At 34.1% G+C, this 14,480-nt stretch overlaps 1 protein-coding gene across 1 annotated transcript in view; it reads left to right on the forward strand.

Moving 5' to 3' along the window:
- The window catches only part of AP3B1 (adaptor related protein complex 3 subunit beta 1), a 306,794-nt gene that overhangs the window by 82,366 nt on the left and 209,948 nt on the right, over positions 1 to 14,480 (forward strand). The window contains exon 7 of the mRNA XM_017895526.1: positions 2,212 to 2,394. Coding sequence (XP_017751015.1) covers positions 2,233 to 2,394 — 162 coding nt within the window. The 5' untranslated portion in view covers positions 2,212 to 2,232. The remainder of the gene's footprint in view (positions 1 to 2,211; positions 2,395 to 14,480) is intronic.

A 14,480-nucleotide genomic window follows, 5' to 3' on the forward strand; every position in this document is an offset into this window, starting at 1 on the left:
GAGCTCATTGCTAGTTTTGTTGGAGTGATTTATTTTTCCCCTTATATGAAAAGCTACTATTGACACAGTGAGATGGAAATTAACTGTCTGTTTTTTGGAAACCAATATTTTTGGTTTTAAAATCTGAGTAGATCATTTAATTTTAATTCTGAATGTTTTATAGAATATTGAACATTTAATAAACCAGAATTATTAATTTTCCTTGTATTGTTTAGCCCAGGGTCAGATTGTTAAAAATATATGATTAAGTATCTAAAATGGTCAGTTTTATTTTGTAAAGGTACTCTCTTTATATGCTTTTTAATTATTTTGATGTTTTCTTAAACTTTATTTGTATCTGTTTAATTAATGATATTTGTTAGTACCTTAGAAGGTCTTAGTACGTTAGAATTATTGTGTACATGTAGCTCTTGGTTTAATGAATTTAATATTGTGTGGTAGCTGATTTTCCATTTAATTTTCCATTAATTTTCCATTTAATTAGTGTCAAAACACATTTGGAAGAAAGTAATTGCTAAGACAGAATAACTTGATTTTACATAGTATTTTAAAAAGTGAAACTGAATTACCTGTTCAGTTTAATGGATCATTTTATCCTAGATACTATCCTTTATTTTTGCACTTTAATACCTTTTACCAATTGATCTTGATATTAATATAAGGTTGGTAATGCATAGGGATGTTTATATGTCACAGTGAGTTATTCTAGAGTTTAATGTCATAAACTTAGTTGTTGTATGATATTTTAAAATGATGCTAATTGTCACTTTATAGAAATGTAATTATCACAAAATATAATTTCTAAAGAAATTATGTCTTTTGCAGAAGACATCAAAATGTGATTGAAAACATGAGCTTAACTTCCTTGCCATATGTATAACAAATAGAAAATTATATGTATAATACATTTTTATATAGTTCACACAGATAATCAATTCTGTGCTTTTTCGATTGAGGTGCATACATGCTGGGACCAGCAGGCACCAGTACATGGGTAGGGCTGGAGTCAATAAATGCAGCTTCACGTTTATACTGATTGGTAATTCATAAAATCCCCACAGGACTTGAAACTTGTTTAGCATAATAGCGAGTCTATATTCTGAGCTGTTTTCTTTCAATTGTATTGTTGGTTGCATATTAATAAACTAAATGTCAGCCAAGTAGAGGGACAAACACTCAAAATATGAATATCATTGTATCTAATATTTTCAAAAGTACCATTTCAGTAAGTTATATTTCCATTTAATTGCTTATTTTAAGTCACTGGGGAAATTTTAGACACTAGAATGAAGATCCCTAGTGTTCAGATAGAATATGGTATTAATTTGTTTTTCAAAACTATGTTATATTGTGGGCTAACTGCACATATATCATTTGTACATATATAGAAGTATTTGTGTAATATATATTCTGCTTAGTTTGTATCTTTAGAGTAAAGGAATCTTAATGTTACCACTTTGTAAAAGCATCACAGTTCAGAAACTAACATTATGATTCATTAATTGGTCTTGGAAAAGCCGCCTTTTGTTAGTAATATATTATTACAACTTATACACATTGTTAAAAAAGTGTTAAGAGCCCAGGTGATGCACATTGTTAAAAAAGTGTTAAGAGCCCAGGTGATGTTCTAAAATTTCAGCCAGTGTGTTTTCTTTGTAAATAAATTATACTGGGTAAATACTGGTGGATTAAGATGTATATGATTTGAAAGTGTTCTTCTGTTAAAAAACATTTATGAATTTCTCGTATACTTTTTAACGTAAGTTCACTGTAGAATGATTGTCGTTCTCATTTTGAACTGACACAGTGTGATCTTTGTTATTGTTTTGATTCTTTTCTGAATATTGTTATGAACAAAGTACTGAATTTTAGATTAGAATTTAGGTTAGCTTTAAACATGAAAATGTGCATAATTAATGTTTAATCCACATAGGAGCAATGTATTGAAATTTAACTTGGTGAAATAAAACATCAGAATTTACTTCTCTTCAGAATAGTATTAGTTTTCTAGACATATTATAACTATTAAAATTATTCTTTGAAGAATAGGCACCTTAAAGTTTGTTATTCAAACATGAACATTCATTTTAATTGAGTGACTGAATAATATTGATTGCCATTAAACTGATTACACTAATATAATGCCTGAGTAAGACCTTTGATGTAGGGGAGAAACATTTTTTAATAAGTTACTATTTCTTTCTTTTCTAGTTGGTAGCTGGCAGTGTTGTGATGGCTTTTGAAGAAGTATGCCCGGACAGAATAGATCTGATTCATAAGAATTACCGCAAGCTATGTAACTTACTAGTGGATGTTGAAGAGTGGGGGCAGGTTGTCATAATCCACATGCTAACTCGATATGCTCGGACACAGTTTGTCAGCCCTTGGAAAGAGGTAAGTGTTGAACAGTCTGCCACTTTCAAATATACTAAGAGAATGGATGAGCTTTTTAAAACTTGTGCAAAAAATTAGGAGTAGTAAACTAGAGAAATCTGCATATTTAAGGAAGACTCATTGGTCTCTTGTTCTTTTACTAAAGCAGGCAACCAATATCAATGCAAGAATAACTGTCCATTGTTCTGGCACTGATTGATACATATATTTAGTTGTGTAAGTATATACACTTTTAGTTTGATACTGGCAAGAGGCCCTTGTTAGGAGGACCAGCATGACACTGTGTTTACAGTGACATTGTCAAACCATGGATTTTTTGGTTACTAGTTACTTTCACATCTTTGAGCCCCAGCTATTCCAGGTACTCATTTGTAAAAAAAGTAGGTGATGTGATTCTATAGCATGTGAATTTATACCTAAAGTAATTCATTTCTTGCCTTTATAGATAAATATTGTTGAACTTTTAAACTACTTTTTCCTAGTTTTGTATTTATAAAACATTTGTGTTCTTCTCTTCACTTTGGCTGGTAGCATTTAGTAGAATTAATAATTTAAGTGAAGCTATTTGTTTTCTTTGTGCAGATTAACATTAGAAGTATGCCTTATTCTTTTCATCATATTGACAATTTAGAAAATTTTATCATATAGCTTGGAATTAAGATCCTTAGGATGTATACATTTAAGATTGAAGGTAATTTTAAACCAGTTTAAAGAAATCCTTAAACGTTATAAGAGTAGCACATTCATTCTAATCTTTTGATGTCTTATCTTTTTAAAATACAGTATTACAGATTTTAGAAACCAATTTGTGTAAAAAAGCAAAAAGATTTTAAAAAGCGCCTGTTATATCAGAGTGTTCTGTATACATACTTATGATAGGCCTTGCGTGCTCAGTACATCTTGCTTTTGTTAATTAGAAAAATGTAAATAACATGGAAAAATGTGTATGATACATGCTTTCAATGACACATCAAGCTTGCAAATTATTATAAAATCTTGATCAATATTTTCTATATTGATTTAGTATTAGCATTAAAAACTATTTAGAAATGTTAATACTTCTTTATCCTAAGAGAGTAATACTGATTTTCATCTCACTTTTAATATTAACAAAATGATTATGTTATCTGTCTTAAAAATTGAAGTATGTTTTGAATTATTAATATATAAAAGTCTTATGTTACATAATGCTCTTAAAGTGATGAAATTTCACTATCCTTGTGAACTTTAATTTTATAAAGTTAATTTTATTTATCATTGAGCAAAGTACATTTTTGATGGTACTTTTGCTAGAATAAGGAACATCTCTATGATGAAAATGTCCAGGCCCTTTTATGGTAACTTTGATGAGAGATTTTTGTTGCCAAACAGCTAATTTGTTTGATTTCAGCCAATTCCTTTCAAAACTTCTGCTCAGATTTTTTTTTCTATTGTATAAAGTTATAGGCAATTTTGCCTTAGCTAATCACTGTCACCATTTAAATTTTTAAATTTTACTTTCCTATCATTTTCAGTAGCTATATGCAAATGATCCTTTGCTTGTAATTATATAGAAACTGGAGTTAAAATATATAGTTTACTTACCATACTTGCTAAAATATGTAATGCATAGTAAAATCTCTGCTTTTATATGTTTGTCTATTTGTTTGTTTTTCTGTTCCTTGAATTTTATCTTATTTTAGATAAAATTTACTTTTAAAGCCATTGCAAAGGAAAGTTAAGTTCTCTACCATCATATACATTTATTTTTTAACAGATAATTTGAAAAACTGGCACTATATTCATTCTTGGTGTTTTCACATGTTAACTCCACGAACATGAATTAGAACAAATATGAGGTGAAGTCTGGTCATTGTCCCTGGCATACTGGAATGGGCTAAGTCATTTCTTTTCTTTGCCACTTACTTGCAATCCAACCTTGGAGTTATTCTAAATGCTGTGCTTATTAGACTAATTTAGTGGTTTTCCAGTGTGCACATCAGCCCTCAGGATGTGCTAGCACTGCCACAGGAACAAGCAAAGCAGGGGCAGCGGTGCTCTAGACTGTGCAGCTTTTTGGGCTTCTGCTAGCTACTGTTTCAAACACAGAAGCCTTTTTTGCCTTCCTTTCTTATGCAGCTTTGAATTTGATTTCCTTTGAGAAAGATCCATTTGCTTAAAAGAAAGAAAGAAAACCACTTAAATAAAAGATTTGTAAGTTTAGCTAACTCGAATCTTCTTCTTGTTTATTTTAATTATCGAAGCAATTCAAGTACATGTTCCCTACTCATAACCTCTTGGTTGACCCCTTAGAGGCAATTATTGGTAACTGTTTAATTTCAGTTATTCTGGTGGTTATCAGTTTCACTTTGGATAAAATATTTCGCTTTATTTATTAACTTAAGTTCGTATCAGTTGACCTCAATTCATGGAAAAATTATTCATTGATTGTTTAAGTTCTGTTTGAGGGTCTTGTTTAGCCCAGAATAATCAGTATAACAGGCTTTTGTCTGCATACGTACATATGTTCAGTTCAGAAGCAGTGTGAAAGATTTGAAAGGCTCAGCCCTTATTGCAGTATTAGATTCAAGAATTGTACAGTATATTAGACTCTTGTTATAAATACATTATATAAAATTAAGGTTCAAATGAGTGGTCAACATTAGGACCATATCTGTGCTCTCACTCTTCCAGTTTACCCATCTCAGCCTTCCTCTATGCTAATTATGATTTCGTTTTACTGAGAAACTTCGGAGTGAGCAGTCCAGCCATTTGTAGCCTTCAGTGCTTTCTGACCTAGGCTTGATGTTGCTTCCAACTTTTTAAGGACTACACATGGTAGTTTTAGCTTTAGAAGTTGGCAGACTAGGCCGGACATGGTGGCTCACGCCTGTAATCCCAGCACTTTGGGAGGCCGAGGCAGATGGATCACGAGGTCAGGAGATCGAGACCGTCCTGGCTAACATGTTGAAACCCTGTCTCTAATAAAAATATTAAAAAAATTAGTCAGGTGTGGTGGTGGGCACCTGTAGTCCCAGTTACTTGGGAGGCTGAGGCAGGAGAATGGCGTGAAACTGGGAGACGGAGCTTGCACTGAGCCGAGATCGCACCACTGCACTTCAACCTGGGTGTCTCAAAAAAAAAAGAAGTTGGCAGACTACATCTCAAAGCAGAGTTTGACCACAGCTAGAAGAAACTGAGAGGTATTTGACATTTATATTTGCTTGCTCTTTCTTATGTGATGTTGTAAAAGGAACACCATGTAGTAAAGAAAGGTTAAGATGATTATACAATAAAAAGACAAGCTGAAACAGTACTCTAGCAGAGTCATTCCTGAGAGGTTACCTCTCTTTTTTATCCTTTTACCATCAACATTTGAATGTGTTGTTTCATGTAATCATCCAAGTAGAAACGTCTTCATTCTAGCCCTCCATTCCCTTTTACCTGCAGGCAGAAGTCACTTACATAAATGCCATGTGAGCACCATTTATTGATGAATTAAGGGCCATTTTACCTTGAAGTAAAGAATTTGCCAGTAGGAAAAAGTGTCACTAAAATAATATATTGACATAAAAGTTAAATTTACAATAAAAAGCCTGCCTATAATACTGAATTTATTTAAATCCAGCAGTTTTCTCTCAGATACTAAGAGAAAATGTGAAAAACAATACTGTGATGCTTTATACTTAATGGCTTATTTTTGCTATACTCTTTCTTTTCTTTTCTTTTCTTTTCTTTTCTTTTCTTTTCTTTTCTTTTCTTTTCTTTTCTTTTCTTTTCTTTTCTTTTCTTTTCTTTCTTTTCTTTCTTTCTTTTTTTTTTGAAATAGAGTCTCTCTCTGCTGCCCAGGCTGGGGTGCAGTGGTGCGTTCTTGGCTCACTGCAACCTCTTGCCTCCCAGGTTCAAGCGATTCTTCTGCCTCAGCCTCCCAAGCAGGTGGAATTACAGACATGCGCCACCAGGTCCAACCAACTTTTGTATTTTTAGTAGAGATGGGGTTTCAGCATGTTGGTCAGGCTGTTGTTGAACTCCTGACCTCAAGTGATCCGCCCACCTCAGCCTCCCAGAGTGCTGGGATTACAGGTGTGAGCCACCATGCCTGGCCTGTAGTTTCTTACATAGTATTTCATTTGCCATAGGGCAATCAGAATTATTATACCCATTTTATATATGAAGAAATCGATATATACAGATTTTAGCAAGTCACCTAAGGCAATATTAATTATAAAAGGCGGAGCAGAAATATAAGCAGAATTATCTGATGCCCAGGCCAGCATTATTGCCTTTATATTTTATTACCCCGTGAGTTGTAAATTAAAATAATTTCTTAGTTACCTTAATAAGTTTTGTGTGTTTGTTTATTGTGTTCCAGTCAAAACCAACTTTGAGGCTCCCAATCCAGTGCTCAGACATGCAATTAGCTAACAACCATAATTAAATTTGCTTTCGAAGAGAAAAATCATGTTTCCTATAGAATTTTTACAAACATTTGTTTATGTTAATATACTTGAAGTGTGGCAAAATTGTTTTTTGTTGAGGAATCGAAAATTAGTAGATACACTTTTTGAGATGAGCTGATGTATATGCTTTTATCAGTAAGTTCTCAAATGAACACATCATATACAAACAAGCTTCTTCAGGGGAAGAAGAGATTTTTAATTTAGTTTATTTGCATCATTATAGATCAGTATTTAGGCTGTTTATATGTAAATGTATGATTTGAGGAACAATTAAGTGTTGACAAAGTAGATTGCAGTCATATCAATTGCAGTGCATTTTCCATAATTTTTCTAACTGACATCTTTGATGATAAATAGTGGATGCCAAGTCAAAGCCGATTATACAGTGCACTAGGAATTCATGGGGCTGTCAGGGAGAAGACCGATTGACTTTAAATTTACATATTAATGAGAAGATTTGTTAAGAGGGTGCTTGACTATAGAAAATAACAGCGTATTTATAGGGCACGACATTTTATAAATAAAGCTGATGCAGGAAAATGGAAATTAAACCTTTTAGGTTAATAAATTCAAGAGACTGCTAAAATGCACATTTGCATTTTTATTCTCTTAAATTTACCTTACTCTTTGCAGTCCATGTGGGTTATTTTTTATTCTAGGTCAAGTTTGTATCATTTTCAAGGATATAAAATTGCTTAAGTATTTTCTTTGTCATTCAACCCTATTATGGGAGACTTCTTGAAGCATACATCTAGACCTCAAGACTAAAGTTTCTTTTCTACAATTAATCGATTTAAAAAAATAAATATTGTAAAACACAGAGTAAATTTTAAGAGTGATTGAAAATAAAAACCAACATCCATTAGTGGCATCAATTGTAAACTGAAAGGAAACTCTGACACTGGGGCCTGCCAGGAATGTTTTTAATTTTATGAATCTAGCTTTTTACAACTGAACTTGCTCTGGGAGATGAGAGGTTTTCAAGAATTATCAAAATATTTTACTTCAGTGATTTGGAAGTTAAAACTCTAAATATTTACCATTATTTTTTAGGATATGAATCCGGGTTATGTAATTCTGGTGGCAATATTTATGCCAGTTTTAAATTTGGAGTAATTAATTTTGTCTCTCTCTGTGTATCTGTACATCAATTATAAAACCTTACATAAGTTTAACAAACTCCAAATTTAGAATTTTATTTGAAGTATTTTTAAGGTAAGTTCTTAAGTTTTTCAGAGGTAGCTATAAAATAACTTTTCAAAATGCAAAATTTATAAATGTAGTTTTTGATGAGCAATTTTCTGTAGGTACAAAGGTACTTCAGGGAAGTACTTCATGAACTCCACATCCAGATCCTGTCTTAACAGACCAGAGTGTTAAAGATTATTGAGTTTTAATTTTCTTTACTGGTTAATTTTCTTTGTTAAAACAAATTTTGTCTTGTGTCTTACCGGTGGAGTATTATTGGATCCACAATTCTGTGGAATTTATTAAAAAAACAAAATACTGAGAAGTTGTAGTAGAATATATTCTTTACAGTGCAATAAAGCAGTTTTTTGTGCACTGTTTTAGGCAACTGTTGACAAAGGGTTCGACATATAATTTAATGTGAAACTAAGGCCCATGATCTAATATTGAAATAATGTCTCCTCTCTTCCCATTGGTTATGAAGCATTTATTGTAAAGATTCCTTGTTCTTTTTGTTGTTCATAATTTATTCCTGTTGATTGGATTTTTTTTTAACTTACGAAGTTTTCTTTTTTAAAAAAGAAAACTTTAGATTTTACCCAAGTAACATATGCATGGTTTAAAAGAAAGAAAATGAATAGTACTACAAGGCTTATGAGAAACATTTTTCTGTGTGACCCTTCTCAATGCCTGAATTAGCTTCTTCAGTTCTTTTCCCTTCTGTGTGTGAGCTCAAAAGTATCTGAGCCAGGTCTCAATCAATTTAGAAAGTTTGTTTTGCCAAGGTTAGGGATGCACCTGTGCCATGTACAGCCTCAAATGGTCCTGATGACGTGTGCCCAAGGTTGCTACAGCTTGCTTTTATACATTTTAGTGAGACATAATACATCAGTCAATACCTGTAAGATGCACATTGGTTCAATCTGGAAAGGCAGGACAACTTGAAGATGGGGCTTCTAGGTCATAGATAGATTTAAAGATTTCTGATTAGCAATTAATTGAGAGTTAAGTTGTTATCTGAAGACCTGGAATCAATAGGACGGAAATGTCTGGGTTATAATAAGGGGATGTGGCGACTAAAGTTTTATCTTGCAGATGAAGCCTCCAGGTAGTGTGCTTCAGACAGAATAGATTATAAATGTTTCTTATCAGACGTAAGGTCTATGTTGATGTTAATGCTGGTTGGCTTTTCCTGAAATCCAAAAGGGAGGAGGGTATAATGAGGCATGTCTGATCCACCCTTCCTATCATGGTCTGAACTAGTTTTTCAGGTTAACTTTGGAATGCCCTTGGCTGTGAGAAGGGGTCCCTTCAGGTGATTGTGGGGCTTAGAATTTTATTTTTGGTGTGTGTATGTGTGTATTTACCTTTCTCCGTTTCTAGGTAATAGACATATTTTGCTCTTTCTTGATTTATCAATTTTAGGCATTATATTTTGACTTCCTATTATAGAAATGGAGAATTTGTCATTCTTCTGTTACCTTATGCTTCTGCTTACCTCTTTCATCTTTGGAATGTAATTATACTAGAATTTTTTCAATCCATGTGTGTTCATTTCCCTATGACTTATGACTATTATTCAGCTATTTAATAGCATTTTATCTCATGGAACTTTTGGTTCTTTTGGAATCAAAATTGCTTCATTTTAAATTTGCTTACTTTATCATGTCACTATACGAAGCATTCCAAGTTCTCCATTGGAATATTAAATATTCTCCAAATATTATTTTATGTGCATTTGTTTTATACTTCTTGTCTACCCAGTGTCAGTTCTGCCCCTCCCACTTATTTAAATAAGAGGATCCTGATTTTGTTCAGAGTAGTGATATGCCCTGTGAAAAATATCAACTATACTAAACTCCTTTACAGTCAGAAATGGCCATATGACCCACATCTGGAAATTGGAATTCTGGGGAAGCTATTGTTTTTCTGACAGACTTATTTGACATATATATATTTTACCCTTTGCCCTTTCTCATTATTCCTTCCGAGAATGCATGTGTGGTGATTAGAAGTGCAATAGTCATTTTACAAGCATAAGGATAAAGCTATACTCTGGGGGTGGGCAGAGCCGAAAAACAAAGTGTTTGGGCAACTTTTCATTTTATGGAGCTACCTAACTAGATATTTCTGTTATATATAGCTAAACACAGTTCTAACTAGTACAGTTGTCAAGTATATCAAGTATTTCAACAGCTTCGTTTTCTTCCCAGGGGACATCTTCCGGGAGTCTTCACCCTCTGTTCTAATGTGATTGCTTACTAGGCCTGCACAGTTCCAATCTGTTGTTCTAGAACTTAATTTCGTGTCTTTTCTGTGTTAAATCATGTTTCTTAGGCTTTCCTCCTCTCTGTCTCTCTTTCTTTTTCTCTCTCTGTCTCTGTCTCTCTTGTCTCTCTCTGCCTCTGTCTCTGTCTGTCTCTCTCCTCTCTTTTGGTTTTCCTGGCTTTGGAGCATATCCTCCAATGTTTTCTTAAGAATGGATAGATGGGAGATAAAATTTTGAGACTTTCAGTGTCACTCCCACACTTGATTGATATTTTACCTGGGCTCTTGGATTAGTATTCTCTTAGGCCTTGTGCAGTTGAAAATGTTTTATTGTTTCTTGCATATTTGATATCTTGCTGGATATGGTACTGTTGGGACACACCCTTTTCTTCTTCTGAGAACTCTGTAGACATTACTTAATTCTCTCCTGCAGTGAATGTTGCTGTGAAGAAATCTGTAGACAGCCAGAGATTTTTCTCCCTTGCAGGTGACTTGATTTTTTTCTCTGCATGCTAAAAAAACCTCTTTACAAAGTCTTTGAAAATTAATCAGATTACATCTCAATGTGAATTATTCCATGTGACCTCCAGGTTCACTTCTTTCTTTATTTTAGGGAATTTTCTTTTTGTAATTTTAAAAATTTGATGTTTACTTTTTTTTTTCTGCTTCATTTGTCAGTTATATACTTCAGGAATACCCATTATTCTGTTTTATAATCTTTGTCTACCATGTCCATCATATTCTTAAAAAAATTTCTTTAATGTTTGTCCTTTTTTCTTTTTTCCTTTTTTTGAGACAGGATGTCACTCTGTCACCCAGGCTTGAGTACAGTGGTGTGATTACAGTTCATTACAGCCTTGCCCTCCCAGGCTCAAGTGATTCTCCTGCCTGAGCCTCTTGAGTAGCTGGGACCACAGATGTGTGCCATCACGCTTGATAATTTTTGTATTTTTTTTTTTTTGAGATTGAGTCTCGCACTGTCACCCAAGGTGGAGTGCAGTGGCATGATCTCGGCTCATTGCAACCTCCGCCTCCCGGGTTCAAATGATTCTCCTGCTTCAGCCTCCCAAGTAGCTGGGATTACAGGTGCCTGCCACCATGCCTGCCTAATTTTTGTGTTTTCATTAGAGATGGGGTTTCACCATGTTGGCCAGGTTGGTTTCGAATTCCTGACTTCACGTGATCCGCCTGCCTCGGCCTCCCAAAAGTGCTGGGATTACAGGTTTGAGCCACCGTGCCTGGCCTAATTTTTGTATTTTTTATAAAGACAGGATTTCGCTATGTTCACTAGGCTGATCTTGAACTCCCGAAGTGTGATCCTCCTGCCTTGACCTCCCAAAGTACTGTGTTTACAGGTATAAGCCACTATGCTAGGCCACATTTTTGTCTTTTTATTTGCATTTGTATTATTTCAAGTTGTTTCATTGACAGTAATTTGATTTTCAATGGTCTAATCTTTTTTTTTTAGTTTTTATTTTTAATTCCGTTAATTTAGTAACAGTATTGCTTTGATCTGTTGTTTACTTACTCAGGTTTGAATTTCATATTTCCTTTATTCTATAGTTTAATCATCTTATCTTTGAACTTCTGTTTGATTGAATTCGTGTTCTTAGTAATGTGTTGCATAATATGTTTTTGACACTTACATATAGTCCATTATATGTGTGAGGAGTGTGGTCAGGGAGAAAGATCTTTCTTTCCCCTTGCCCTGCTGGCTGTTGGAGATAATCAACAGTGTCTACCACATTCTCCATAATAACTTAAAAAATTGTTGAGGAGGCTGTGATTTGGAAAGAATATTTGTTTCATCTGTTAAGATATTTACTATTCATGTATATATATTTAGTATAGATATTAGATTAAAATGAAAAGTGTTCTGACAAAATTCTTTTATCTCAGGAGTACACCTGTTCCCTCTAGATTTTGAAATGATCTATTTTAGTTTGATCACAATGTAGTATATTTTAATTCATTAAAATAGATGTCTGGTAGGTGGGGAAGGCCTGATACATTATAAGTTGGAAGCTCTTAATTAATTTATAAGTGAAATAATGGACCTTTTTTTTGTCCTCATTTATTAGGAAGTACTGCAGGCTGTGTCATCTGAGTTGCTGATTCATTCCAGTTTTTAAAATTTGTTGTGGAAATGTTCACATTTTAAAAAATCAGCTCATACTAACCTTCGTGAAATGCTTTAAAGAACTCTGTTAAAAAATGTTAGTTAAAAATAAGTTTTCTTGGGCTGATGTCCTTCAGAAACACCAATTTTTCTTAGATAAGTAACTTCATACATTTTCATATACAGTACATAGAGAAACCATTCCTGGTATAGTAGAGCTACATTCTGAAAAAAAAAAACTTTTTTTTTAGACAAAATAAATCCCCTTTCCTCTTCACCCTTTTCCATCCCCGTGATTCTGTGTATGTCCCGCTGAAAATTCATGTACTTGTCTAGCATGGGGCTTATAGTATGCCGTATGTAAGCACTAGATGATGGTGCTGGTTAGTTATCCAGTTGACATGCTTACCATTTTCTAATTTGAACAGTTCTAGCCATCTTGTTGGAATTAAAACTTTAGGGCCAGGGCTGGGCGCGGTGGCTCAAGCCTGTAATCCCAGCACTTTGGGAGGCCGAGACGGGCGGATCACGAGGTCAGGAGATCTAGAGCATCCTGGCTAACACAGGATGAAACCCCGTCTCTACTAAAAAATACAAAAAACGAGCTGGGCGAGGTGGCGGGCGCCTGTAGTCCCAGCTACTCGGGAGGCTGAGGCAGGAGAATGGCGTAAACCCGGGAGGCGGAGCTTGCAGTGAGCTGAGATCCGGCCACTGCACTCCAGCCTGGGCGACAGAGTGAGACTCCATCTCAAAAAAAAAAAAAAAAAAAAAAAATTTAGGGCCAGACATTGACCTTTGCTTTTTCAACATTTCCTTTAGTGGTTAGCTACTGCCTTCCTTGACCCAGTAGAGACCTTGACAGGTTCCCTGTTACAAGTGATTGCTTCCAGAGCTAGGTGTTATTCCTGTTAATTTATTTAGGGGCCAGTAAGGTTTAGTGCCTATATATGTAAACATATATTTGTGTGTGTGTGTGTGTGTGTGAGATTCCATATATAAAATAATGTATTTATTGATTTCGTTAATGATTTAGTTTTAATTTTTATACATTCAGCTTACTTAGTAAAAGATGAAAGATTTATAGTCTGAAGAGAAACCACAGTATGAGCTTACTTAGAATATAAAATCTCTTCAGTGAGTTTATGTTAGCACTTTCTCTCACTTTCTGTTTCCTAAACATCCTTTTATATGATCAACCTTATTTTGCATTTCTTATAATCTTAAATATTTTATCTTTATATCGTATACTGTTAGTGAACTTTTATTACTGTTTTATGTCATTTTGGGTTTCCTAAATTTTCTTTTCAAGTTTTCACTGTAAGTCACAGTTCTAAGAGAAACAGATAAGTTGTTTTAATCCATATTTTCCCAACATTTTATTTTAAGAATTTTCAAAAGGGAAGTGATATCAGTAAAAATGGCAGAGTAGAGAACTCCCAAGAGCTTGTTGCTCCACAGAGATACAAGAAAATGGTAAAGGGATCAATTCAACGAGAAGAGCTAATTATCCTGAATGTATATGCACCCAATACAGGAGCACCCAGATTCATAAAGCAAGTCCTTAGAGACTTACGAAGAGACTTAGACTCCCACACAATAATAATGGGAGACTTTAACACCCCACTGTCAACATTAGACAGATCAACGAGACAAAAGTTAACAAGGATATCCAGGAATTGAACTCATCTCTGCACCAAGCGGACCTAATAGACATCTACAGAACTCTCCACCCCAAATCAACAGAATATACATTCTTCTCAGCACCACGTCGCACTTATTCCAAAATTGACCACATAGTTGGAAGTAAAGCACTCCTCAGCAAATGTAAAAGAACAGAAATTATAACAAACTGTCTCTCAGACCACAGTGCAATCAAACTAGAACTCAGTATTAAGAAACTTACTCAAAACTGCTCAACTACATGGAAACTGAACAACCTCCTCCTAAATGACTACTGGGTACATAACGAAATGAAGGCAGAAATAAAGATGGGTCTTTGAAACCAATGAGAACAAAGATACAACATACCAGAATCTCTGGGACACATTAAAGCAGTGTGTAGAGGGAAATTT

Source organism: Rhinopithecus bieti, unplaced genomic scaffold, assembly GCF_001698545.2.
Source record: "Rhinopithecus bieti isolate Rb0 unplaced genomic scaffold, ASM169854v2 scaffold_26302, whole genome shotgun sequence".
NCBI classification, from domain to species: domain Eukaryota; kingdom Metazoa; phylum Chordata; class Mammalia; order Primates; family Cercopithecidae; genus Rhinopithecus; species Rhinopithecus bieti.